We start from the raw sequence: 26,858 nt of genomic DNA, 5'->3' as shown, positions 1-26,858 counted from the left end.
TGCTGTTTCTTCTCAATGTTTTATTATTCAGGCCACCACTAGCACCATACTTTGAAAATATATTTTTATAAGGTAAAAGATTTTATTAAGTACCATTTGGTAAAAAAAGACTGAGAAATTTAGTATCTAGGCCCATCATCATAAACATGAGTATTTTTACTGTTTTCCATGAAGAGACTGTAATGACCATAGGAGGTAATTCTCCATTAAGATTACAAAACATATAAGTTGTTTTATTATCAAATGGTGCTTACTATTTAAAAGATACTTTACATAGACAACTAGTTCCACCAAAGTGAGTAGGTATAAAATAGAGCAAAAATATGGAACTTAGTCATTTATTCTTCAACAGGTGCTTATTATGTGAATAGCAGCAATCTGCTTTTACAATATCTTTTCCCCTTTATCACCATGAGAAATTTCTCCCCATTATCATTTTGTGTAATTTCACTTGTTCTTGTGTAAATACTTTTGTTTGGTTTTTAATAAAAATTGCTCAGTGGCAACTATTACAGAAAAACCAAGGTTTTTATTCTTGATAAACTTAATTTACTTATTATTTTAGTTTTAACAAAATTATTATGGGTGAGAATGCTTCCTTTTTTCATAAGTATTAACAACTTGTATATACATTAATTACAACTTCAAAATATTTACACAAATATTCTACTTTTTCATATTCGTATCTAACTTATCTTAGTAACAACATTAGTATAGCATGGACTACTATAAACCAAATATCTTCAGAGTAAAAGCCTGCAAGTATCTTGCTGAAAATAGAAAAGTTGAAACCAGGGTACTGCCAATATAAAATGTAAAGTAGGGAAACATTTTACCACTGCCATCTTAATCTTCTCTACATTCTTTCTCTAACGTAACCTCCAAACTACAACCTCAGTATATCAAAAGAATTTTCAAGGAGAAAACTAATCCTAAGTTTCATGTTTAATAACATATGCTTTGTATAGGGAACATTCTCTTAACCATTTCTTTCTGTATCACTGTAACCATAAAGACATGGTTGGGTCTAAAATTTTCATCAGTTTGTTGTAAATAAAATATATTTATTCATAAGTAAAACTTACACTTCAGAATGTATTTTTTTTTTTAAAGAGATGAGGTCTTACTGTGTTGCCCATGCTGGAGTGCCATGGTTATTCACAGACACGATTCCATAACAAATCAGCATGGGAGTTTTGATGTATTATGTTTTGCAGTGCAAAAATGTAAGAATGTCTAGCCTTTCTGATGTCAAAGTTATAATTTAGGGATTTACTTGAAGAGTATCAACAGATTCTTAAACATACAAAATTCTGCTAGGAAATTACAGTTGAACCTTGAACACCACAAATTTGAATACTGTGGGTCAACTTACATGCAATTAAATTTTTTTTTTTCTTTTTTGAGACAGGGTCTCACTCTGTGGCCCAGGATGGCATGCAGTGGTATGATCACAGCTTACTGCAGAGCCTCAACCTCCCAGGCTCAAGCAATCCTCTTGCCTCAGCCTCCTAAGTAACTGGGACCACAGGCAAGTGCCACCATGCCCAACTAATTTTTCTTTTGTAGAGATGGGATCTCACTATGTTGACCAGGTTGGTTTTGAACTCCTGGCCTCCAAACAATCCTCCTGCCTCAGCCTCCTAAAGTGCTGAGATTACAGGTGTGAGACACTGTACTCAGGCATACATGCAATTTTTTTTTTTTTGAAATAACCTAAGGCCAGGCGCGGTGGCTCACGCCTGTAATTCCAGCACTTTGGGAGGCCGAGGTGGGTGGATCACGAGGTCAAGAGATCGAGACCATCTTGGTCAACATGATAAAACCCTGTCTCTACTATAAATACAAAAATGAGCTGGGCATGGTGGCGCACGCCTGTAGTCCCAGCTACTCGGGAGGCTGAGGCAGGAGAATTGCTTGAACCCAGGAAGCAGAGGTTGCAGTGAGATTGCGCCACTGTACTCCCTCCAGCATGGGCGAAAGAGCAAGACTCCATCGCCAAAAAAAAAAAAAAGAACAAGTGTTACAGTTCCCTAAAGCCTAAAATGTGCACTAGCAAAAATGAATATTTAAAAATATTCAACTAGTTTTCTTGACTATAAAAAATATCTTTATTAAGTTGTAGAAGCTTTATTCACTGTTTTGTTACATCAAAAATTTTAAAAATGACTAAATTTTAAACAATACTTAAACAAAAATATTTACTTTGTATTTTAAGTCAATGCAAATTTTCACTAATTTAGAAGTCTATATATATTAATACAGGTTGAATGTACCTTACACAAAATGCTTGGGACCAGAGTTTCTCAGGTTTCAGATTTTTTCAGATTTGCAGAAATATACAGTGGTTGAGCTTTCCTAATCAAAAATTTGAAATCCAAAATGCTCCAATGAACATTTCCTTTGAAGTGTCACATCGGCACTAAAAAATGTTCTTATCTGGAGTACTGAATTTTGGATTGGGGTGCTCAATGGCTATATGAGTATTTGGGGAATTCCTGCAAATGGACACATTACTATATACAAAATTGTCTGACAGACCTTAGAAATAAGGTTTCAAATTGTTCATAAACTTTACAAATCTTCGTAAACTTTTTAAAACTATGCTTAATTATATATAGACTTTGATTTTTAATCAAACTTTCAATTATTTTACAGTCAACTTGAAAAAGAAGCAAGCATGTCTCCTACTTATTTTTTGGAGGATTATCATTCATCAGGAGTACTACAACAGATAACACTTAAAAGACACATATTTACTCACACGCAACTAGAAGAGACATCAGATACACAGATTATCTGGCCAGTTCTGTTTTAAAAATTCTAATGAACTAATAATTACGTTTGAAATCATGATTTTAAAAATCAGTATGACTCAGAAAATATATAAAAAATTCAAGGAGAGGACATTGTTATGGTCATCTTACCATTATTAGCCATAGCAGTACTGTGTCTTGCACACATCTACAAATCATGTTTTTAAACTGACAATCTGTTCTAATTACTTTGCTCATTAGCACACGAAGATGATATTTGTTGAGTTTGAAACAATGTAATTTGTATTTATAGATACCCTAAAATAAGATAGTTCCCAAGATTAAATGCTATTTTAAAATACCTTTTTAGAACAAAAATACCTCATTTTATATCATTAGGAGTAAACATGATCCATATAAGCGATTTTTAAAATTCATACCTTAAAGCAGTAACAGTTTAAAAAAAAATTTTTTAATAGAGGTGATCCTAAAATACCTTCATTTAATGGCTTATAAAATTCTACCTCCTGGTCCTGACCCCCAAGCTTTTTGTGAAAGATTCCAGGGTCAACACTATGAACATCAAATATAATTCTCCATTATAACAAAGTACTAACCTCTGCAATTTCTGAAGTGTAACAAATGTTTATCTTACATTTGCTGCTTCTGTAGGCATAGATCTTTCCTGATTACTTCATGTTATTCTAACTTCTAGAAGTCCTATCCCTTTGGTGATTCTCATCTGTTTTGAAAAAAAAAAATCAGTACGTGTAATTTTCTACATTTTTCTAGCTCAAAGGTGCTCTACACTTTTTCTGCAGCTTAAAATAAGTTTTTCTTTCTTTCTTTCCTTTTGGGATCAGGGAAAGGAAGAGGGGTGGGCTTGATAACATGTTCATTTGTAGGCTTGCTTCAGAGGTGCTGGATATTTCCTGATGGATAAGTTTGCTAAAGAAATACATACCAAGAGGTCGCCATGTTATCACATGGAGGACAGCAGCAAACTCTCCCAGATGAGACCAGAAAGGATAATACAATAATTTGCTAATAGTTAACAGACATTTGCTATTTTATGGACATAAATAAAATGTTTAAAAGATTTTACAAAGTAATATTAACTAAAGGCATATCTAAAAACCTATGAAATTATTTGCAACCAAAATTTCACTGATAAAATTATTTCTTACTATTTCCTTTAGCAAAAACTGTACATTTGTTAGAGAGTACCTGATACTTGTTAAAATATCAAGTAATACAGGGCATGGTCCTATTAAAAAAAACACACAAGTGGGAAGTATTTTATTTTTTTCTACTCCATATAACATTGTTCAAGACCACAAGATTTTAAAGGTCTCTTTCTGCAACTTTTATGATTTAGAAGCACCACTTAAAAATATTTACTGATGCTGCAAATATTACTGTTTTTGTACAGAATAATGATTTCAATGAATGCCATATCCATTATACCTTTTGCTCCTTTGAACAGAAAGATAAACAAAAACTTTAAATCAGATGTTTGGACATTCAAAAATGGTTTTATAAAGTACACCCAAATAAACCAAATATATATCAGCAACTATTAAAATCAGTTTTAGTAGTTATTAAGAATTCTTAACAAGGAAGTATTGAAGCATGTGTGAGATTTTAAAAATTATATACAATTTTAAAAACAAATTTAAATTTTTAAACAAAAAAAGATTAATGGCCAAATGAAAAAAGTTTAAGCATCAGATTTAATATACTAATGTTTAAGCTATTCAGAAATATATTTTGTGAATAATTATTTCATAAATATATATGTATAAATATAAATATATATCTGCGGGATCTGTGATGCTGGAGAAAACATCTTAAAGAAAAAAATTGCACTTTAGATTTTCAGGACATTGTCAAATTTACCCTTCAAGTGAAATGTAATTACCAAGCCAGGTGCTTTTGGCACAAGTTTTTAGGTGAATATTGACACAATCTTAAAAACACAATGCTTTTGTATTTTATTCGCTGGAATATGGAGAATCAAACAGAATTTAAAATTCCAACCCAAAAATCCTAGGTAACTGCAATTGCTTAATTAAATAAAAAAAAATTGTTTTAAAAAGCACTTAAACTTCCCTTTCCATCTGGAACATGTAAAATTTTACCACCAACAGGTTTTCACCAATTCCTTCAGCAAGAATTCCCAGCCTACACACAAATGTAACACCATCTTTTTCTATTCGTATATAACTTGGATCACACACCAGTATATAAAGACAAAAAATAAATGTATAATAAAAAGATTGGATAAATCAGAAGAGGCTTTTTGGTCTTGAATTCTTCGCCCACTAACAATGAAGCAGCACTGTAGGCAGCCCAAAACACACCAAACAGCTTTAAAAAAAAAAAAAGGAAAAAAGACAAAAGGTAGTATATTAGCAAGTCAATTAACTTTTTGGATATCATAGAGTAAAAACAGTGTTTACAATATTTAAACAAAATCAACCACCAATTTTGGTAAATAGTAAAACTTGTTACAAATGTTAAAAACAATTTAAAAAGAATGTTCATCTTCGCTTTACTCCTTGACTTCTATAAATGTAGTCTTTTCTTTTGTAAATGCGGTCTTATCAAACTAATAATAAGAATCACTTGGGGTGCCTAATAAAGATTAGAGACTTGGGGGACTCTACTTCTGATGAATTATAACTTATTATTTTTTTCTTTTTCTTTGAATTATAATTTCTAATGGAAGGATCTAGTTATCAGTCTTTTAAATAAGTTCCCTGGTGATTATGATTAGGCAACTTCTGAAAAAACTACTATTACACCAAATTACTGAGCAAAAACTAATTCCTACAAAGTAGGAAATTTTCCTTTTCTTCCTTCTAAGTAAGAAAATCGATTAAGTGAAAATTTTATACAGTATTTATTAAGTCTCAATATTTATTAAGTTTTCTCCTCAGGAAAGGGTAGAAATACAGGGTTGAATAAAAAGGAGAAAAAAAAGATCATGGCCGGGCGCGGTGGCTCAAGCCTGTAATCCCAGCACTTTGGGAGGCCGAGGCTGACGGATCACGAGGTCAAGAGATCGAGACCATCCTGGCCAACATAGTGAAACCCCATCTCTACTAAAAATACAAAAATTAGCTGGGCATGGTGGCGTGCGCCTGTAGTCCCAGCTACTCGGGAGGCTGAGGCAGGAGAATTGCTTTAACCTGGGAGGCGGAGGTTGCAGTGAGCCAAGATTGTGCTACTGCACTCCAGCCTGGCGCCTGGCAACAGAGTGAGACTCTGTCTCAAAACAAAACAAACAAAAAAAAGATCACATTTTGGTCAAGAGTTTAAATAAAGTATACCATAAGTTTTTGGATTATACACATATGTACTTCTACATTATTTCTACTGGAAATTTATGTAGTACTTATTGATGTAGTCACCTAACATATTTTACAGCATAAAATTAAGGGAAAACTTCAAGAGAAATCAAGGAAACTACAATAGGAACGGACTTCGCACAAAGCAGAGTTTCTAAACCTTGCAATATCGACATTTTAGGCTGCATAAACGTCTTGGCTGTGGGGAGCTATCCTGTGCATTGCAGGATGTTCAGCAGCATCCCTGTCCTCTATGCACTATATGCTAGTAACATTCCTCCTCAAAAATGCCTCCAGATGTTGACAAATGTCCCCTGGGGGACAAAATCGACCTCAGTTGAGAATCACTGGTACATAGGTAAAAAACAAATACTGGCAAACTTATTTAAAATGTATTTGGTGTGGTTCAGCTTTCCACTGGGTTTGTTAAACTTGAAAAACAAAAGTAACCCTACAAAATAATTCAAACATACACAAAAGTACAGGGAAATATATAAAAAGAAATTTGATCAAACTGCATTTTATTTCATGATTAGATTTTTTTCATTATAAATGGTTAAAGAATGATAAGTATTACGGAGATTTAATGTTAAATAAAATTAGTGCACTTAAACTATATACCCTGATGCCAGTTAACTGATGAATTTTGCAACATATTTCTCAACAAACCTCAAACTGAAATACGAAACACGCGTAATAGCTCTACCCACAGAAGATTAAGTGATCAGGAAAAAATTTTGGTAAAAATAGTCTGAAGTTTAAAAGCGATTTTACTCTAAATTTTTAATGATATAAAATAGATTTTTCCATTGTATAATACATTTATATGTTGTGTAAAGAATATTAAGGTCCAACTTTCAGTTGAATTATATGATTAAAAATGACAAGAGGAGGGTTTTAACCATTTTGGAAGTAGTCTCAGAAACAAGCTTAGTCCAAGTGAAAAAACATACAGCGGAAGGGATTGTAAATGAGTGTATGTTCACTAAGGCTAGAATAATTAAATGTCAGCATGAGGCTAGCTGCTTCAGTGTTAAGACTTTTAAACTAAGTTCTATTAATGTCAATAAAAAAAAATATTTTAGGGTTGAAATAAAGAGGAAAGCAAGGTCTCTTTAGTCTCTAAAGTGTTTAAACAGTTTAAACACAAAGATGATCCTTAAATATTATAATTTGGGTTTTTATTAAGACAAGGTCTCACTCTGTCACCTACACTGGAGTACAGTGGTATGATCATGGCTCACTGCAGCCTCGACCTCCTGGACTCAGGCATCCTCCCATCTTAGCCTTCTGAGTAGCTGGGATTACAGGAGCATGCCACCATGTTTGGCTAATTTTTGTACCTTTGGAGAGACAGTTGAGTCTTGAACTCCTGGGCTCAACTGATCACCCACCTCAGCCTGCCAAAGTGCTGGGATTGACGAGAGTGAGCCACCATACCTGGCCTATTTTATAATATTTGTAAAAACAACAGCTTGAGTGCCTACTCTGTGCCAAGCACTGTACTAGGCATTATATATACTTTATTTATTTATTTATTTATTTTTTTGAGACAGGGTCTCACTCTGACAACCCAGGCTGGAGTGCAGCAGTGTGATCACAGCTCACTACAGCCATGGCCTCATGGGCCCAAGCAATCCTCCCACCTCAGCCTCCCAAGGAACTGGGACCACAGGTACCTGCCACCACACCTGGCTAATTTTTTTAATTAATTTTTAATTTTTTTAATTTTTATTTTTTTCCCTGATGTCCTACAAATGAAAGAGGAGGATGTCCTTACACCTGGTTAATTTTTTTGTAGAGATTGTGATAACCTGCTTTTTGCCAGCTGAAACTCTTTCTCAGACTAAAAGCTGTTCAGGCTTTATGTTAGTTTCTTGAGCTGGACAGACTCCATCTTGGCTTCTTCATTTTAGTTATTCTCTCACCATTAAGTATATAACTACTGTATGTAACTGGGGCAGGCTGACACTGGGCACCTAGGAATGCATTTGTTGATAAGAGGCTGAGTTAAGTGTAAGTGGTACCAGCAGAACCTGGGAATGCAGGTGCAGTTGAGCGCCCAGAGCCCCCATTATCTGTAAGTTGTATGTCTTTTATGACAGCTTTGTCCCTCGCACCTGGAGTGTTTTATTTCTCATGTATCAGTTTATCTTTTAACTTTTTGCTTACTCTGCTTTTGTGAAAAATTTGCTTCAGCTAGGTTCCCCCACCCTTTTAAAACTAGGGTATAAAAGACCACCTAACTTTTTATTCAAGGCCAATAGAATTTTGGGCATTAGCCCCTCTTGGTCGCCGGCTTAATAAAGGACTCATAATTAAATCTCAGAGTGCAGCACATTCCTTGACTCTCTCGGGTACAACAAGATGGAGTTTCACCATGTTGCCCAGGCTGATCTCAAAGTCCTGGGCTCAAGTAATCCACCCACCTCAGCCTCCCAAAGTGCTGGGATTATAGCCGTGAGCCACCATGCCTAGTCAGCACTATATATACTTTAAACTCGTTGTAACTAACCCTAAAATACAGTTGCTAAGTTTATCATTGCTAAGAACAAACTGAGAGTAAGTTAAGATACCTTGGAAGACCAGGCAGCAAGTAAGTGGCAGACCAGGATTTGAATTTAGAACTGATTAGTTCCAAAAACCACACTCTTTGAATACCCAATGCTTATTATCAGTATCAGCTTATAGTTTCCAAATTATTTTTTTGCTTTTTCTGTTTTGTTTTGTGTTTTTGAGACAGAGTCTCACTCTGTTGCCAGGCTGGAGTGCAGTGGCACAATCTCGGCTCACTGCAATCTCCGCCTCCTGGGTTCAAGCAATTCCCGTTCCTCAGCTTCCCAAGTAGCTGGGACTACAGGTGCATGCCACCACACCCAGCTAATTTTTATATTTTTTAGTAGAGATGGGGTTTCACCATGTTGGCCAGGATGGTCTTGATATTTTGATCTCGTGATCTGCCCGCCTCAGCCTCCCAAAGTGCTGCGATTACAGGCGTGAGCCAACACGCCTGACCTTTTTTTAAATTTTTAATACAGACAGAGTTTCACCACGTTGGCCAGGATGGTCTTGATCTCTTGACTTCATGATCCACCCATCTCAGCCTCCCAAAGTGCTGGGATTACAGGCATAAGCCACCGTGCCTGACCTAGTTTCCAAATTCTAACAGGAATTATTATTTATTTTATATTGAAATTAGTAATAATTTCAAGTGGCTCAGCTACTTAAGACCAAATACTTTCATGTGGAGGCTACATAACAGCAGCTCTGAAAGTCACAGTCTTTAACAGTTCTGTTTTCCATAAAGAAAAAAATTATATTCACTGTGTAATACACATATATGTGTCAAAGCAGTCATTTATTTCCCAAAGTTGTTCAACATTAATAAATTCCAATTTTTAAGTTATATAACTATTTATTAATACTTAATATTATCAATAAATGTTTAAATGTGTGTACATATGTTAATTTAACATAAATAACACAAAGAAGTCCTGCTTTGCATTACGGAAAATCCATTGTGCCACTGCACTCCAGCCTGGGCAACAGGGTGAGACTCCGTCTCAAAAAAATAAAATAATAAAATAAAATAAGTAAATAAAAAATGCTGATCAGGCCAGGTGTGGTGGCTCATGCCTGTAATCCCAGAACTTCAGGAGACTGAGGTAGACAGATCACCTGAGGTCAGGAGTTCAAGACCAGCCTGGCCAACATGGTGAAATCCTATCTCTACTAAAAACAAAAAGTTAGCCAGGCATGGAGGCACATGCCTATAGTTCCAGCTACTAGGGAGACTGAGGCAGGAGAATCACATGAACCTGCGAGGCACTCCAGCCTTGGTGACAGATCAAGACTCCATCTCAAAAAAAAAAAAAAGTCTGACTGTTATATACTGAAACCTGATTTACTCTTTATTTTTCCCTCCAGACAAATGGGAATACCTGATGATAAAAAGGAAAAAATAAATAAAAGAAATGTAATTGGCAAAATCAGTAAGGAAGATAACTTCCCAAATACTACCAACTGTTTGATAAACAGCTTTATATTACAACATTCCTAGCTAGAGGCCTCGTATACTTTTGACATTGGAAAACAGTAAACTACTTTATGTAATACATAATCCTTAACTTACTTTTATAAGTGTAGACACCACTTCAAATGATCCAACCACCAAAAGTATAGGTGCTATTACAATGAGAGGAAGTAATGAATATCCTATAACTCCAAGGACTTGGCCATATGCAACCTGTGAATTTTGAAAATTTCAAATAAATGTCATAGAAATCAAGATACTCATTTTAATCACAACTGAACACCATATATTCCTTGCTGTATTTAAATAAATGTGAGAATAAGAAATAATAAACTATTATACTTATTATTTCAAATTATCATATAGCCTCCCATGTTCCTGGACAGTCTCACCAACCAACATAGTTACAATTATCATAAATTTGCTGATAATACCCAAATCTACATTTACAGCATTTCTCTCTCTCTTGAGTTTCATACTACCTTCAGTATATCTCTACAATACATTTTGTCACTATTTCCCTTAAATTGTAGAATTACTTAAAGGCAACCATCCCATTCAGATGAAAAATCCAAGGTCTAGAGAACATGGATGTTCCAAATGAAGAACAGAAGGAAAGGAAGGTGATCAGGAGAGACTGAAGAGAAAAATATTTTTTAGTGACTATGCCAAGCTCTGTAATAGGGCTTCACATGCTGTGGAAATCAAATGAAATAACAACCCTATGAATAGACATTATTGTACCTATTGTGAATAAACTGATTAAGCAAAGCTAGTAAAGTGTCAGAATTCAAATTAAAATCTAGGCCTCTAAACTCCTACATCAAGTCTTGAATTAACAAAATACATAATTTTCATGTAAATATTATACTAGGTTTTGTCTAGGACATAAGAAATAATATATAAACAAATACAATTTTAAGTGTTTATTAGAATTATTTTAAATTTCCATATGCAGAGTATGAAAGTTTCACAGATGTTACTCTAAATTTATTCAAGAGTTTTGTTAAGATGCTAGATTGAGCATATATAGCTAATATTCACTTCTGAAATTAGAAATAGAAGGGAAAAAAGAAACTCATTTTTAAAAACAAAACAAAAAAACAACTACTCCTAGACTCAAGTGATCCTCTGTGATCCTCCCACCTCAGTCTCCCTAGCTGGGACTACAGACGTAGCTCAAAACTCCTTATTTATTTATTTTTGAGACAAGATCTCACTGTCGGCCAGGCTAGAGTGTAGTGGCATGAACACAGCTCACCACAGCCATAACCCCCTGGGCTCAGGTAGGCCTCCTGCCTCAGTCCCTGGTAGCTGGGACCACAGGCACACACCATCATGCCTGGCTAATTTTTAAATTATTTATAGAGACAGGGTCTCCCTGTGTTGTCCAGGCTGGTCTTGGAACTCCTGGGCTCAAACAATCCTCCTGTGTCAGCCTCCAAAAGTGCTGGGACTACAGGTATGAGCCACAGTGACCAGCCCCCTTGAGTTTTGGTGTAATATCAGAGAATATTCACAATCATTGGGAAAGGTTATTAAAATACTCTCCCTTTCCAATTGTATACCTCTATAAGGCCTTATTTTCTTCAGATACTTTAGCAAAAACAATGTATCTTAACAGATTGAATGGAAAAAGCACATATTAGAATCCAATTTCCATTAAGCCAGACATTAAAGCTACTTACAAAAAGGTAACACAAGGCTACTCTTCTCTTTTGTTTTAAAAAATATAGTTATTTTTCTTTAAATGTATTTAAAGAAAAATACATTTAAAATGTAATTGGTTTATTGTTACAAATCTCTTTGACAATCTGAGATCAAAAAGTTTGAGAATTTCTGTAAGAATAAATTCCGGCTGGATGCAGTGCTTCACGCCTGTAATCCTAGCATTTTTGGGAGGCTGAGGCAGATAACCTGATGTCAGGAGTTCAAGACAAGCCTGACCAACATGGTGAAATCCTGTCTCTACTAAAAATACAAAAATTAGTCAGGCAGGGTGGTGCGTGCTTGTAATCCCAGCTACTCAGAAGGCTGAGGCAGGAGAATCACTTGAACCTGAGAGGTGGAAGTTGCAGTGAGCCGAGAGTGTGCCACTACACTCTAGCCTGGGTGACAAAGCGAGACTCTATCTCAAAAAAAAATAAATAAGACTGGGTGTAGTGGTTCACACCTGTAATCCCAGCACATTGGGAGGCTGAGGCAGGCAGATCACAAGGTCAGGAGTTCAACACCAGCCTGCCAAGATGATTGAAACTGTGTCTCTATTAAAAATACAAAAATTAGGCTGGGTACTGTGGCTTACGCCTGTAATCTCAACACTTCGGGAGGCCAAGGTGGGTGGATCACGAGATCAGGAGACTGAGACCATCCTGGCCAACATGATGAAACTCTATTTCTACTAAAATACAAAAAATTGGACAGGTGTGGTGCTGTGCACCTGTAGTCTCAGCTACTTGGGAGGCTGAGGCAGGAGAACTGCTTGAACCCGGGAGGTGGAGACTGTAGTAAGCCGAGATCGTGCCACTGCACTCTAGCTTGCAGACAGAGCGAGACACTATTTCAAAAAAAAAAAAAATTAGCTGGGTGAGGTGATGGGCTCCTGTAATCCCAGTCACTTGGGAGGCTGAGGCAGGAGAATCGCTTAAACCCAGGAGGCAGAGGGTACAGTGAGCTGAGATCTTGCCACTGCACTCTAGCCTGTGCGACAGAGCAAGACTTCATCTCAAAAATAAATAAATAAATAGGCCAGGCGCAGTGGCTTATCCCTGTAATCCCAGTACTTTGGGAGGCCAAGGCAGGCAGATCACCTGAGGTTGGGAGTTCGAGACCAGCCTGACCAACATCGAGAAACCCCATCACTACTAAAAATGCAAAATTAGCCGGGCGTGGCGGTGCATGCCTGTGATCCCAGCTACTCAGGAAGGAGGCTGAGGCAGGAGAATTGCTTGAACCCGGGAGGCGGAGGTTGCAATGAGCCAAGATTGTGCCATTACACTCCAGCCAGGGCAACAAGAGCAAAACTTCATCTTAAAAAAATTAAATACCTTTCCTGTCGCGGCCTGCGTGGTGTCGGCTCGTGGGTCTCGGAGACCCGAAAATTAAGAGCATTTTTACACCCCAGGGGCCCCTCGTGGCGGCTCTGCGGCCATCACCATGCCACAGAACGAATATATTGAATTACATCGTAAAAGCTATGGATACCGTTTGGATTACCATGAGAAAAAGAGAAAGAAGGAAAGTCGAGAGGCTCATGAACGTTCAAAGAAGGCAAAGAAAATGACTGGTCTGAAAGCTAAGCTTTACCATAAACAGCGCCACGCTGAGAAAATACAAATGAAAAAGACTATCAAGATGCATGAAAAAAGAAACACCAAACAAAAGAATGATGAGAAGACTCCCCAGGAAGCAGTACCTGCCTATCTGCTGGACAGAGAAGGACAATCTCGAGCTAAAGTACTTTCCAATATGATTAAACAGAAACGAAAAGAGAAGGCGGGAAAATGGGAAGTCCCTCTGCCTAAAGTCCATGCCCAGGGAGAAACAGAAGTATTAAAAGTTATTCAAACAGGAAAGAGAAAGAAGGCATGGAAGAGGATGGTTACTAAAGTATGCTTTGTTGGAGATGGCTTTACAAGAAAACCACCTAAATATCAAAGATTCATAAGGCCAATGGGCTTGCGTTTCAAGAAAGCCCATGTGACACATCCTGAACTGAAAGCCACCTTTTGCCTACCAATACTTGGTGTAAAGAAGAATCCCTCATCCCCACTGTATACAACTTTGGGTGTTATTACCAAAGGTACTGTCATTGAGGTAAATGTGAGCGAACTGGGCCTTGTGACGCAAGGAGGCAAAGTTATTTGGGGAAACTATGCCCAGGTTACAAACTATCCTGAAAATGATGGATGCATAAATGCAGTCTTACTGGTTTGACAGCAATTTAATATATAATTAGAGGACTACACACCAATTGGAAAAACTGCCATTACTGTAATGTTTCTGAATACTACTGAACAGCCATACATGTCTGCAATCAAGAGATTTATTGTAAACATTAAAATGGTCCCACTGTATAAATGGTCTTTATTTTGACATCTACTTAGACCCCCATGTTAATAAAACTGATTGATTGAAAAAAAGCAAAAAAAGAAAAAAAAAAAATTAAATAAAAATAAATATATAAATAAAATAAATAAATAAATTTTGGCTGGGCATGGTGGCTCACTCCTGTAATCCCAGCACTTTGGGAGGCCAAGGTGGGCAGATTGCTTGAGGTTGGGAGTTTGAGTAGAGGGGTTTCACCATCTCTACTAAAAATACAAAAATTAGCCAATGCACATGTATAATCCCAGCTACTTGGGAGGCTGAAGCAGGAGAATCGCTGGAACCTGGGAGGCAGAGGTCGCAGTGAGCCAAGATTACCCCATTGCACTCCAGCTTGGGTGACAAAGCAAGACTCCATCTAAAAATAAAAAATTCATAAATAAAAAATAGGCTGCATTTACTTCATAAATGGGAGGGGATATTTTCTTTTTCCTCATTTCGTGTACCATTGATTGAGTGAGCACAATAATAATATGTTGATCATCTTAAAGGAACTAGCATAAAGCAATTCTGGAACAAGAAACAATTATTTCCTTGTATAGTTAATGATGATATATACAGTATCAAAAATTAAACTCACCATAAAAAAGGAAGGTTATTTTCAAAATTAACTACTTACTTCTCCACCAAGAACTCTGGCCAGTAAGAAAATTGTTAGTGAACCAAATATCCAAATGGTTATAATCCATGAGACCACCTTAGAGGGAAAAATCATACAATTAATATTTTCATATAAAATAAGCTGATAATTTTCCAGGAACTCAATTCTCTGCCATAAATGACAGTTTAGCACACTCAAGTTCAGGTCATAGAGAGGTTATGTGAGCTCTCAGGTATCATTCCAAAACTTAGTAAGAATACGATGTGTATAAGGCCGGGCGCAGTGGCTCATGCCTGTAATCCCAGCACTTTGGGAGGCCGAGGCAGGCAGATCACGAGGTCAAGAGATCCAGACAATCCTGGCCAACATAGTGAAACCCCGTCTCTACTAAAACATAAAAATTAGCTGGGTGTGGTGGCGCAAGTGTGTAGTCCCAGCTACTCGGGAGGCTGAGGCAGAAGAATGCTTGAACCTGGGAGGCGAATACAATATGTAATACAATTTTACATCCAAATTAAAATTCTAGCAATTACTAACTGCCTAAAGAAACCTCAGTATTTAAACATCTATGATAAAAGATTATTGAAAAAAACAATGTTTACTACCAACCTCCTGACTTACAGCATCCTGCAAGAAAAATTTATTTCTGAAGCAAGTTACCAATCTTCTCTGGAAGTCTTTAAAATTTACATTACGTATTTATTCAAGTAACAGAAATATGGAAGCCATTTCAGACAATCTTAACTACTCAAACTCAGTGTAATGATACATACATATATTTATATTTTCAAGATTTGTCTGCTAGGATGGTCAAGAAATAACACCCCAGTAGCCACATAAGCACATTTATTGCCCAGATACTGGTTTCTTTTATTATTTATTAATTTAATTATGATTTTATTTAATAGAGACAAGGTCTTGCTATGTTGTTTGTTTATTTACTTATTTAATAGAGACCAGGTCTCACTATGTTGCCCAGGCTGGTCTCAAACTCCTGAGCTCAAGTGATCCTCCCACCTCAGCCTCCCAAAGTGCTGGGATTACAGGAGTGCACCACCATGTCCAGCCCCAGAAACTGGTTTCTAAATATTATTTCTTAATCAAAGAAAGAGGACTCCTTAAAGAAATGGTTGATTCCAAGGTTGGGGCAGGCAAAATACGAGATTAGCCCAGAACACCGTGTGAAGTAAGAAGGAAAGAAGTACTCAAAAAAGGAATGGGATATGTTGAAAGGAGACTGAAGGCAACTTGAAGGAGCTCCCAATGGTTAAAGCTGGAAAAATCTGAGTAATAAAATAAATGATGACAGTGCTGGATTCTAACTCAAAGAGTAAAATGAATGAGGGAAACAGAAGACTCATGATTCTATAAACATTATAGTAATAATTACTGCATGCAAGATCCACCAATGGATGCTAAAATTAGTAGGCTAAAGTTAGATAAGAAACAGGGTATTTGCCTAGTTGCAAAGCACCTCCATAAGATATTTATTAATTACAAAGAGAAAAATAGTAACTTTATACTGTATAAATTGAAGATACTACTCCATCACCTAACCAAGTGATCAAGGTTAACATCACCAGTAATAAGACATATCAGTATCACATACTCCCTGTTAGTATACAGAGAGGGGCACAATGTCACTTCTGTGATATTCTTGCCAAAAATGCATAATCAGAATTCAATCATGAGAAAACATCAAGCAAATCCAAATTGAGTGACATCCTATAACGGTATAGTAACCTTCTGTTTTTAACCTTAGAACCCTTTGTTAAATGAAAGATTATATAAAACATAAAATTAGAGATGTTCTAGATGAAGAACCGGTAATAGGCAGGAGACCAGAGTCCCCATTCACCTTCTTCAATGGTCTTTACAACACTTTAACAGACTATCTGATATAAACTACTAATCTAGGGTAAATATTAATAAGAATAGTATAGTAATGCATCAAGTATCTTGTGATGGAGAGATTATTCTGGATTACCTTGGTGGGCCCTAAATGTAATAACAATTGTCCTTAAAAGATGGCAACTGAGACTGGGTGCTGTGGCTCATGCCTGTAATTCCAGGACTTTGGGAGGTCAAGGCAGGGTGATCACCTGAGGTTGTTCGAGACCAGCCAGACCAACATGTTGAAACCCCATCTCTACTAAAAATTACAAAATTAGCTGGGGATGGTGGTGCATGCCTGTAATCCCTACTAATTGGGAGACTAGGGCAGTAGAATTGCTTGAACCTGGGAGGTGTAGGGTGCAGTGAGCCGAGATCGTGCCGTTGTACTCCAACCTGGGCAACAAGAGTGAAGTTCCATCTCAAAAAAAAAAAAAAAAAGATGGAAACTGAGGGAGATTTAAGTACAATAGAGGAGAAGGCAATGTGACCACGGAAAGATAGATCATAGTGATATAGCCAGAAGCCAAGGATTGCTGACAGCCTCTGGAAATTAAAGAAACAAGCAATAGATTCTGCCCTGAAGCCCCAGCCCTATAGACATTTTGATCTCAGTCCTTTAAGACTTATTTTGGACTTCTGACATTCAGAACTGTAAAACAATAAATCTGTGTTGTTTAAAGCCACTAATCTTGTGGCAATTTATTAGAGCAGCCACCAGAAACTCATTCATTTCCAAATCCCTGTGGTGAACAGTAACTTTCCTGACCTCAAAGCCTTAAACTTGGCATGAGGGAGTGATGCAAATATGTTGTGTTTCGGTGATAAAGTATCTGAAAGTAGGACACAGTGATTAAAATACCAGTAGTAGTATAAAAACAAATACTGATAGAATCCTTCTCATAATTCATTTAAAGTAATGGTCATTTTAAGAACAGAATTATGAATGAATAAAAGGTAGAAATATGAATATGAGTATTACATTTCAAACTCTTCATCTCTTGGGAAAACCAGAAGGGGCATGAGCAGCCCTTCTGGTGACTTCTGGTCAGCTGGGAGTGGTTCTATCCATTTTACCCCAGTGTGTCATACAAATATTAATACTTTCTATGTCAATCATGACATGGAAAAGTTTGAAAACATTAATCTAAGGTACTCCTCACTTATTATAGAACAGTTTTAGGAATGAACAAGCAAAAAATAATGGGTAAAGGTAAAGCATTTCTCAAATATAGTACAGTATATTATAGAGTTAATATTTTATATTTAATTTTTGCAACTCTCAAAATATTTAGAATTTGTATAAAATAAGATATACTTACCCTAAACTGTCCATATAATGATATCATGGAAAAGAAAAGAACAACAGCCAGAGGACCCCAAAAGTCAGGATTGTCTCTCACCACTTGTCTATTAAAACCAAGTGATGGCATTGGCATCAAAACACATCGGATTTTGTAGTAAATATCCTTTAGATCGATGTCCAATTCTTCCCTATAATTTTAAAATAAAAATTCTCAAAAGGCAGACATTTCTGAATACTAAAACAGTTGCAAAAAACATTAAGAAAACTTTAAATAAGACTGTATGATCTCCATAGGTCAACAAAACATTTGCATCTGAAGTACCACATTTCACTAATTCCAAGGTGTACATTTTTAAAATTCCAACATCTCTAAATGTGGGATGTATCTCAATCACTGGTGTCTTACAATCGTAAGCCTGGAGTGACACCAAGTGTTTCTAATATTTACCTTTCCTTTTGCCAGTCTCCTAGAGGCAATATCAATTTAAGAAAACTTTAAGTAAAATTTTCTGCTTGAGACTTTTTGGGCCCAATTCAGATTGGAAACCTCTATGAAAAGCATTGTGGGTTTTGCGTTCTCTGGGAAAATTCCTTCTTTCAACATCTTATCCATTGCCAAAATGAAGTAAACTTCCTTGCTATCTCTTTCTTTGTTGTGGGTTATTTCTCATTTATCCTCACACTAATGAGGAGATAGCCCTTTGATGTCCCAGCTTTATGCTGTCTTATGTACTTTTCTGTTTAATTAATATGTAAAATAACCTCATCTTATAATCAATAGTGTCTTAGAGTTGATGATATATGCATTATTTATTTATTTAGAGACAGAGTCTTGCTCTCTCGCCCAGGCTGGCGTGTGGTGGCGCGATTCCGGCTCACTGCAACCTCTGTCTCCCTGGTTCAAGCAATTCTCATGCCTCAGCTTCCCCAGCAGCTTGGACTACAGGCCTGCACCACCATGCCCTGCTAATTTTTCTGTATTTTTAGTAGAGATGGGGTTTCACCATGTTGGCCAGACTCAGCTTGAACTCCTGACCTCAAGTGATCCAACCATCTCAGCCTCTCAAAGTGCTGTAATTACTGATGTGAGCCACTGCGCCTGGCCGATATATGGTATATTAACATTAAGAAATATAGGATGTTTCAGCACTTACTCTACTGATAATTAATACAAAGAAGAACTTAGAAATGCCTCAATTTTGCAAAGCTATAGGTTCTTCTTTTCAAAACTATTCATTTCTTTACTTTTATCTCCAGATAATCACAAAATTTCAGGTATTATAAAGAATGTGAAAACCTCTTTATACATAGCTCTCCTCCCAGTGGTAGCTCTAGAATTTCTATATTGAAGAGATTTTGGAGAGGTAATCTTTTTGGAAATCTTAATTTGTCTGAAACTTAATTTCAACAGCAAGTACCTAAGAGCCTTGCTTTTTAAAATTGTATGATTACTTCAGATAGCTGACAGACCCAGGTAAGCTGGAGTAGGGGTGTGTGTGTGTGTGTGTGTGTTAGTTACAGGATTACCATTCTTGCGATTCTTCTGCCTCAGCCCCCCAAGTAGATGAGATTACAGGCATGTGCCACCATGCCCGAATAATTTTTTGTATTTTTTTCTTTTTCTTTTTATTTAAAAGCTCTTTAGATTCAATTTTTTGTATTTTTAGTAGAGACGGGGTTTCTCCAAGTTGATCAGGCTGGTCTTGAACTCCTGACCTCAGGTGATCCACTCGCCTCGGTCTCCCAAAGTGCTGGGATTACAGGTGTGAGCCACCACACCCGGCTGAGGATTACCATTCTTTTAATTTTTGTCTTTTAACTTGTTAAAAAATATTCTCTCATTATTTTAGTTTGTTAAATTACTAGCAAAATTGACAACTCCTATAGCTTTTGACCAAAAAGGTTAATGTTTTCTCACTAAATAACAAGAAAGAATATAATCATCCCACAGATTAGCTCTAAAAAAACCAAAAAATACATATTATTATTTTTACATACAAGAGTGGCTTGTTATCTTCAGGATCATCATCTTCAACTTCCAGAAGCCAGCCATACCCTCTTTGTCTCAGAAATGTAGTAGCTGTAGATTCTTTGATAAAATCTCCACCAAGATTTAATTTGACATCTGGGGATGCTATTGAACCACTGAGATCTTAGGAGAAAAGAGGACAAAACTATATGAACTAGGTACAATGTGTGAATCTTAACCAAAGTGAGCATATATTCAACTAAAATAATTATCATTTGAAGATGTCCATGAACATCTGCTATTGCATATAATCTTCAAATTTTATAGTTGATAGATATCTAAAAACCATCATTTACTTTATAAGAATAAAATGAAAGACAAAATAAGTGAAAAGACATACAAAAAAATTCACAGCTAATTAGCCAGACTGGTACCAGAATCTGGACTTAAACAGTAATTCTTTAAGATTTCCATGGAAAATACATGCAAAATTTATTACATGACATCATTTATATTCCTTCATTCTTATATACACCTCAGAACAAAGTAACTGAATAAATTCTTTTCAGAGGCATTACATATGTATATATGCAAACTGTTAGACAATTTACTTACTAAAAAAAAATCTGTAGATATTTTTCTCTACTTCTTCGTGTATTTATTCACACATTCTTTCATTTAAATCATCACTTATCTATGCTAAGTGTTTCATATATTAATGCTTAGTTCCAGACAAATCTGATGAGTAAGAGTCCCCTGTCATTTCAGCCAATATTTCCCTTTCTTCATATAATTACATCATACATTTTTAGTTTTGGCAAAAATAAATAAAGGGCTATGTTTTGTTTTTGTTTTTATTTTTAGGTTGGCGATAACAAGACATAAAGAGATTTAGTTATCCACATTAAAAAAATAAATTCCATTTAGAGGCTGCACAGCATCTTAGAGATTACATATAATCATGGTAGTACTAATGCCACATTTTCTAGTTGAAAAAAATGGAAATACTTAAGGATTTGCTTGAGGTCATACAGGGATTAAAAAGAAAAAGCACATTTGTAGGAACAGACAATATACATTAATAAACAACCACCAACATTGTTAGTGCAAGTCACATGATTACAGTAGTATTTCAGAAAAATATTTTTGGAAACAGCAAACCAGAACACTCCAGACAGATACTTCTCTGGAGATCATGTCCAACCAATACCAAAGTTAGCTTCCTTAAAAAAACAAAAAACTGCCAGGTGCAGTGGCTCATGCCTGTAATCCCAGCACTTTGGGAGACCAAGGTGGGTGGATCACCTGAGGTCAGGAGTTCAAGATCAGCCTGGCCAACAGGGTGGAAACCCCATCTCTACTAAAAATATAAAAATTAGCCAAGCATGATGGGGCACACCTGTAATCCCAGCTATGTGGGAGGCTGAGGGAGGAGAATCACTCAAACCCAGGAGGTAGAGGTTGCAGTGAGCTGAGATCCTGCCACTGCACTCTAGCCTGGGTGGTAGAGTGAGACTCTATTGGTGGGGGCGGAACCCTATGTTTTTCATATACAGTACAAAGAGCTTAATTTGCACAATACTCTATGAGTCACATCCTGGTCTGCTTGTGACAACTCCTGAAATTAATTCTGACAAACGTTTACATTCTGAAGCCAAGTCCCAGCTCAGCTACTAATTAATACAGCAAATCATTCATGTCTTCTGGGCCCCAGTTTCCTATTCAAAGTTCTTTCCAGGTTAAACATTATATGATTCTAAAAAGATTTTTATAAAGGAGCTTACTCAGAGATAAAATACAAGTATATTTGAATTCATTACCTAAAATTTAAAAATAATATCTGTAGATGTTATCACATAATTGTGTAGCTAAAATATTCTCTTAAAAATACTTGGCTACTTCTTTGTCTTAATCTAAGTTGAAATGAGAGAGGTGGAATTTAACTAAAAGTCTATTTCTAATAGCTACAAAGTGGTTTTTTTCTTTTCTTGTTTTTTTTTGAGATGGAGTCTCACTCTGTTGCCAGGCTGGAGTGCAGTGGCGTGATCTCAACTCACTGCAACCTCCACCTCCTGGGTTCAAGTGATTCTCCTGCCCCAGACTCCTAAATTGGGATTACAGGCGCACACCACCATGCCCAGCATTCATTCATTCATTCATTTATTCATTCATTCATTTATTGAGACAGAGTCTTGCTCTGTCTCCCAGGCTAGAGTGAAGTGGCACAATCTCAGCTCACTGCAACCTCTACCTCCTAGGTTCAAGCGACTCTCCTGCCTCAGCCTCCTGAGTAGATGAGATTACTGGCACGTGCCAGCATGCCCAATTTTTGTATTTACAAAAATTTTTGTATTTTAGTATTTTGCCGTGTTGGCCAGGCTGGTGTCGAGCTCCTGACCTCAGGTAATCCACCCACCTTGGCCTCCCAAAGTGTTGGGATTACAGGCGTGAGCCACAGCATCAGGCCAAGAGAGTTATGTATATATATATTTATGTATAAAAAACAGTAACATTACATTCTTGCTTTTATACACATGCATTTCACTATTGCTTTTAGATGTAGTTTTATAGACTTGAATATTCACTCTTCATTTATTTATTCATTTACGCCCTCATTCACTCTGCATTTATTCATTCATTTACGCCCTCATTCACACACAGTTCATGTCCTTTTATTTATCATTTTTTTTTAAGAGATAAGAGTTTTACTGTGTCGCCCAATCTGGATTCATATGCCTGGGCTCAAGCCCCTCCTCAGGCTCAATCTCCCAAGTAGCTGAGACTACAGGCCTGTGCCACCATATCTGACTTCACATCCTTTTAATTGTACTTAATGAATTTTACTTTTTATACATATTACCTTAAATAATTCTAACAAAATTTCTTATGAATGTGTTTCTCATTTTACAGGGGACAAAATGGAAGCTTATAAAAGCTATGTAACTTGCTCAATACCACATAGCTACTTTAAGAGGCCAATCTGGCCTAAATCCAGTAATTTTTCTGGTTATACCATCTAAAGTGGTGCTAAGTTTGAAGTCCTATCTATTAAAGACATACTGGCCAACATGGTGAAACCCCATCTCTACTAAAAATACAAAAATTAGCCAGGTGTGGTGGTGCGAGCCTATAGTCCCAGCTACTAGGGAGGCTGAGGCAGGAGAATTGCTTGAACCTAGGAGGTGGAGGCTGCAGTGTGTCAAGATTGCGCCACTGCACCTGCACTCCAGCCTGGGCAACAGAGCAAAACTCCTGTCAAAAAAAAAAAAAAAAAAGACACATGAGATAAATGAAGGCAAAAGTAATTTATTCAAGAAATAATTCTGTGATATTTATACTACAGGTTCTATGATAGGTCCTGGGGTGCAGAAAATATTAGGAAGTTTCTGTTTCTGAAGGACAGCTGAAATGAGTCTTACTAAGGAAAGAGCATTTGAGCTCAGTCTAAGGTTTTAACTTGAGGCTAGGAGGAGAAAGACATTCTAAGCATGAAAATCAGAATCACATGGAGAAAAAAACACCAAAGCACATTTTAGAACAAAGGGTATGTGTGGACAAATAGGAAGGATAGGTATCAGTAAGAATGAAGGACTTGGAGAGATTCCAGAAGGAAGGATATACACAGAAAACATCTATAAGCTGAAAATATTCATGGTTAGAAAAACAGCATAAAAATGGGAGAAGCAAGAATTTATATGACTTGTAGAAACCAGGCAAAAGACTTGGAGTTGTACAGTAAAATGTTCATATTGGAAAACAATACAAAAGTAAGTGTGGGGTCAGTTGACACTGAAACCCAAGCAGCAACATCATTACTCACATATGTTCAACACTCAACTCTGCCAGATATAGTAGTAAATGCTTTACATTTGCAAAATATTTGGGCACTTGGGTATTCTTATTTCCAATTTGTACATGAGGAAAAGGGTAACTTGTAACTCACCCAAGATCACAATGGATAGTAATTGGTAAAGCCAGATGCAAATCTAGGACTCTTCTGTACTTCAGATACACAATTTAATTTAGAAAAATATAAGAGGCAGCAGAAAGAAACTTGAGGAGACAGCAGACTAGCTCTTTTGTTTTTTTTGAGATGAGGTCTCACTATGTTCCCCTGGGTGGCCTCAAACTTCTGGGCTCAAGTGATCATCCTGCTTTCAGCCTGCTGAGTAGCTGGGATTACAGGCACATGCTACCACATCTGGCTGTGGACTAGCTCTTAATTCTAGATCTATCATGTGGAAGTTGCTAAACCTCTCTAAGCTTCAGTTTCTTTTCTTTTTCTTTTTTTCAGTCAGGGTCTTGCTTTGTTGCCTAGGCTGGAGCATAGTGCCACAATCACAGCTTACTGTAGCCTAGACCTCCAGAGCTCAAGTGATCCTCAGAATAGCTGATTCCAGGGTAACTGGGACTACAGGTGTGCACCACCACGGATGGCTAATTTTTTGTATTTTTTGTAGAGATAGGGTTTTGCCATGTTGCCCAGGCTGGTCTCAAGCTTCGGAGCTCAAGCCATCCGCCCACCTCAACCCAAAGTGCTGGGATTACAGGTGTAAGCCACCACGCCCAGCTAGCCTCAGGAATAATAAAGTTCACTGGGAGTCTTATAAAGAACAAACAGCAAAGACCTGGAACCAATCCAAATGCCCATCAATGATAGACCGTCAAAGAAAATGTGGTACGTATACACCATGGAATACTATGCAGCCATAAAAAACGATGAGTTTGTGTCCTTTGTAAGGACTTGGATGAATCCAGAAACCATCATTCTCAGCAAACTGACCCAAGAACAGAAAGCCAAGCACCATATGTTCTCACTCATAGGTGGGTGTTGAACAATGAGAACACGTGGACTCGGAGAGGAGCATCACACGCAGGGGACAGTTGGGGGGTAGGGGAGAGACAATGGGGGGTGGGGAGGGAGGGGAGGGTGGGGAGGGATAACATGAGGAGAAATGCCAGATATAGTATGCACCTAAAGTAAAATAAATAAATTATAAAAAAATAAAAGAACAAACAAGGCTGGGCATGGTGGCTCACCCCTGTAATCCCAACACTTTGGGAGGCCAAGGTAGGTGGACTGCTTGAGCCCAGGAGTTCGAGACCAGCCTGTGCAACATGGCAAAACCCTGTCTCTACAAAAAATACAAAAATTAACCAGGCATGGTGGTGTACACCTGTAGTCCCAGCTACTCAGGAGGCTGAGGTGGGAGAATCGACTTCAGCCCAAGAGGTGGGGGACTGCAGTGAGCCAAGATCAAGTCACTGCACTCAAGCCTGAGCAAGGGGAGTGAAACTCTGAGGTTACAGTGAGCTATGATCAAGCCACTGGCACTCCAGCCTGGGCAACAGAGTGAGACCCTATCTCAAAAAAACAAAAACAAAACAAATAAAAGAAAGAAAAAGAAAAAAATAAATGTATCAGCTATGTTCCCTTTGATAGACAAAAATTTTATTGTACGTTTTAAATTATGACCAGTACTATTTTTTAAAAGCAATGCCACTCAAACAGCACAACAGGAAAAACAAAACAAAAGGGAAAATAAACTATACTGATACACCATAAAATTTCTTAGGAAAATCTAGGTTCTTTTTCAGACTGAAATTTCTGTAAATATAATTTACTTTTTCATAGCAGGCAGTAAGTCTGGTCACTGGAAAAAATTAGGCACAAAGTCTAATAAAATTAAAATTTGAAAATGTCTAGCAGAATAAGATCCAGATTATGAGTTGGGTAGGGAACTGAGAAAAGGAGGAAAACATTCTCCTATGCTGTAGAAAAATATCTCTAGCACAATCGCTTCCTCAGAATCGTACAAAGAAATCTGTAGGGGCTACTGGGAACACCGTTGGACTACGCGAAGTTTCCAATATACCTTGGTCAATTTCTTTGATTACCTAGGTGAAACATTACAAAATGGGAGGAAAACGGGGACTCGGGCAACACATCAAACTCCGTAAAAACCACTTAGTTTGTATTTGCAGTGCCGAATCTGATACCAGATCCCTCCAAAAAGTTATCTCCCCTTATTTGCAGTGGAGAATCTGATCCCAGACATCCCCAAAAAGTTATCTATAGATACACAACAGAAGAAAACAGCCCTCCTTCCTTTTTCTCAAATTCTTTGAGATCTCCCTTGGCCAATCTGTCCTTTTTCTGAGTAACGGCGAGTTAATTCCAGAAACAAAATCTTAGGGTTCCGTGGGTCCACTTGAAGAGAATAAGGCACCCAGAGAAACCAGCCACCAGACGGTGTGGGCAAAGCTAGGGGTAGACCGAGTAACTTGATGCTTTTTAAAGACAGCTCCCTACACCCCTCCCTCCATCCTTTGGGGCCTCTCGGACGGCCCGACAGACGCAGTGAGCAGCAGTCACCAGTCAGCTTCCTGCCAGTCCCCACCCGGCCACGACCGCCTCGGCACCAGAAAGACCCCACGGCATCGGGCCCTGGCGTCCTCCGGGTGACGGGCCTTCCTGGGGCTCAGCCTCACCTTCCGCGTCAGCTGAGGAGACAAAGGTGAAGTCCCCGTTAGTAGGGGCGTAGGCCGGGGGCGGGCCCGGAGGCTGCATCTCGCGGCCCCTCCGAGCCGGCCGCGGTAGAGGAAGCAGCGGCTGAGCTCAGATCCCAAGGCGGCCGCGGGGCCGACCCGCACGCTCGCCCTACGGTGCGGCTTGCGAGCCCGGATGTGCAAGCTGGGAGCGAGGCCACAGACGGGCACAATTAGCCGGTGAGCTGTCCTGAGACTGCCCCACCAAAGTCCTCTCGGTGGCGACCACCCAAGCACCACGACGCCGGCGCCCTGACAGGACCATAACAGTGACAGCGTCGCTGGGATTGG

At 37.7% G+C, this 26,858-nt stretch overlaps 2 protein-coding genes across 3 annotated transcripts; one reads left to right on the top strand and one right to left on the bottom strand.

Annotated features, from left to right (window-relative positions):
* On the bottom strand, nucleotides 1-26,594 carry YIPF4 (Yip1 domain family member 4). 2 transcript variants are annotated; one of them, XM_012475465.3, is made up of 6 exons: nucleotides 26,511-26,594; nucleotides 20,048-20,201; nucleotides 18,066-18,237; nucleotides 14,869-14,946; nucleotides 10,242-10,355; nucleotides 1-5,126 (listed from the first exon to the last, which is right to left on the bottom strand). In XM_012475465.3, the coding sequence occupies exons 1-6, from the start codon at nucleotides 26,587-26,589 to the stop codon at nucleotides 4,989-4,991; spliced, it is 735 nt and encodes a 244-aa protein (XP_012330888.2). In that variant the 5' UTR covers nucleotides 26,590-26,594; the 3' UTR covers nucleotides 1-4,988. The 2 variants fall into 2 exon arrangements, with proteins under 2 accessions (XP_012330888.2, XP_064220044.1); XM_064363974.1 differs by lacking the exon at nucleotides 14,869-14,946.
* On the top strand, nucleotides 13,213-14,202 carry LOC105733170 (ribosome biogenesis protein NSA2 homolog). Its single transcript, XM_012475464.2, has one exon. It carries the CDS (start codon nucleotides 13,299-13,301, stop codon nucleotides 14,076-14,078), a length of 780 nt encoding a protein of 259 aa, XP_012330887.2. The 5' UTR covers nucleotides 13,213-13,298; the 3' UTR covers nucleotides 14,079-14,202.
* Nucleotides 26,595-26,858: the final 264 nt, after the last annotated feature.

Source organism: Aotus nancymaae, unplaced genomic scaffold, assembly GCF_030222135.1.
Source record: "Aotus nancymaae isolate 86718 unplaced genomic scaffold, 86718_ANA_hifiasm-v0.15.2.pri h1tg000057l, whole genome shotgun sequence".
NCBI lineage: Eukaryota > Metazoa > Chordata > Mammalia > Primates > Aotidae > Aotus > Aotus nancymaae.
Note: the sequence above shows the minus strand (reverse complement) of the source record. Positions and strands in the feature narration are given on the sequence as shown.

Excerpts from the sequence above, each read along its gene's own strand:
- YIPF4 (XM_012475465.3), bottom strand. The coding sequence starts at position 26,589 with ATGCAGCCTCCGGGCCCGCCCCCGGCCTACGCCCCTACTAACGGGGAC. Across the intron at positions 20,202-26,510 it reads CTCCTCAGCTGACGCGGAAG|ATCTCAGTGGTTCAATAGCA; the intron begins GTGAGGCTGAGC and ends TTTTCTCCTAAG. Across the intron at positions 18,238-20,047 it reads GAAGATAACAAGCCACTCTT|GGAAGAATTGGACATCGATC; the intron begins GTATGTAAAAAT and ends TTAAAATTATAG.
- LOC105733170 (XM_012475464.2), top strand. The coding sequence starts at position 13,299 with ATGCCACAGAACGAATATATTGAATTACATCGTAAAAGCTATGGATAC.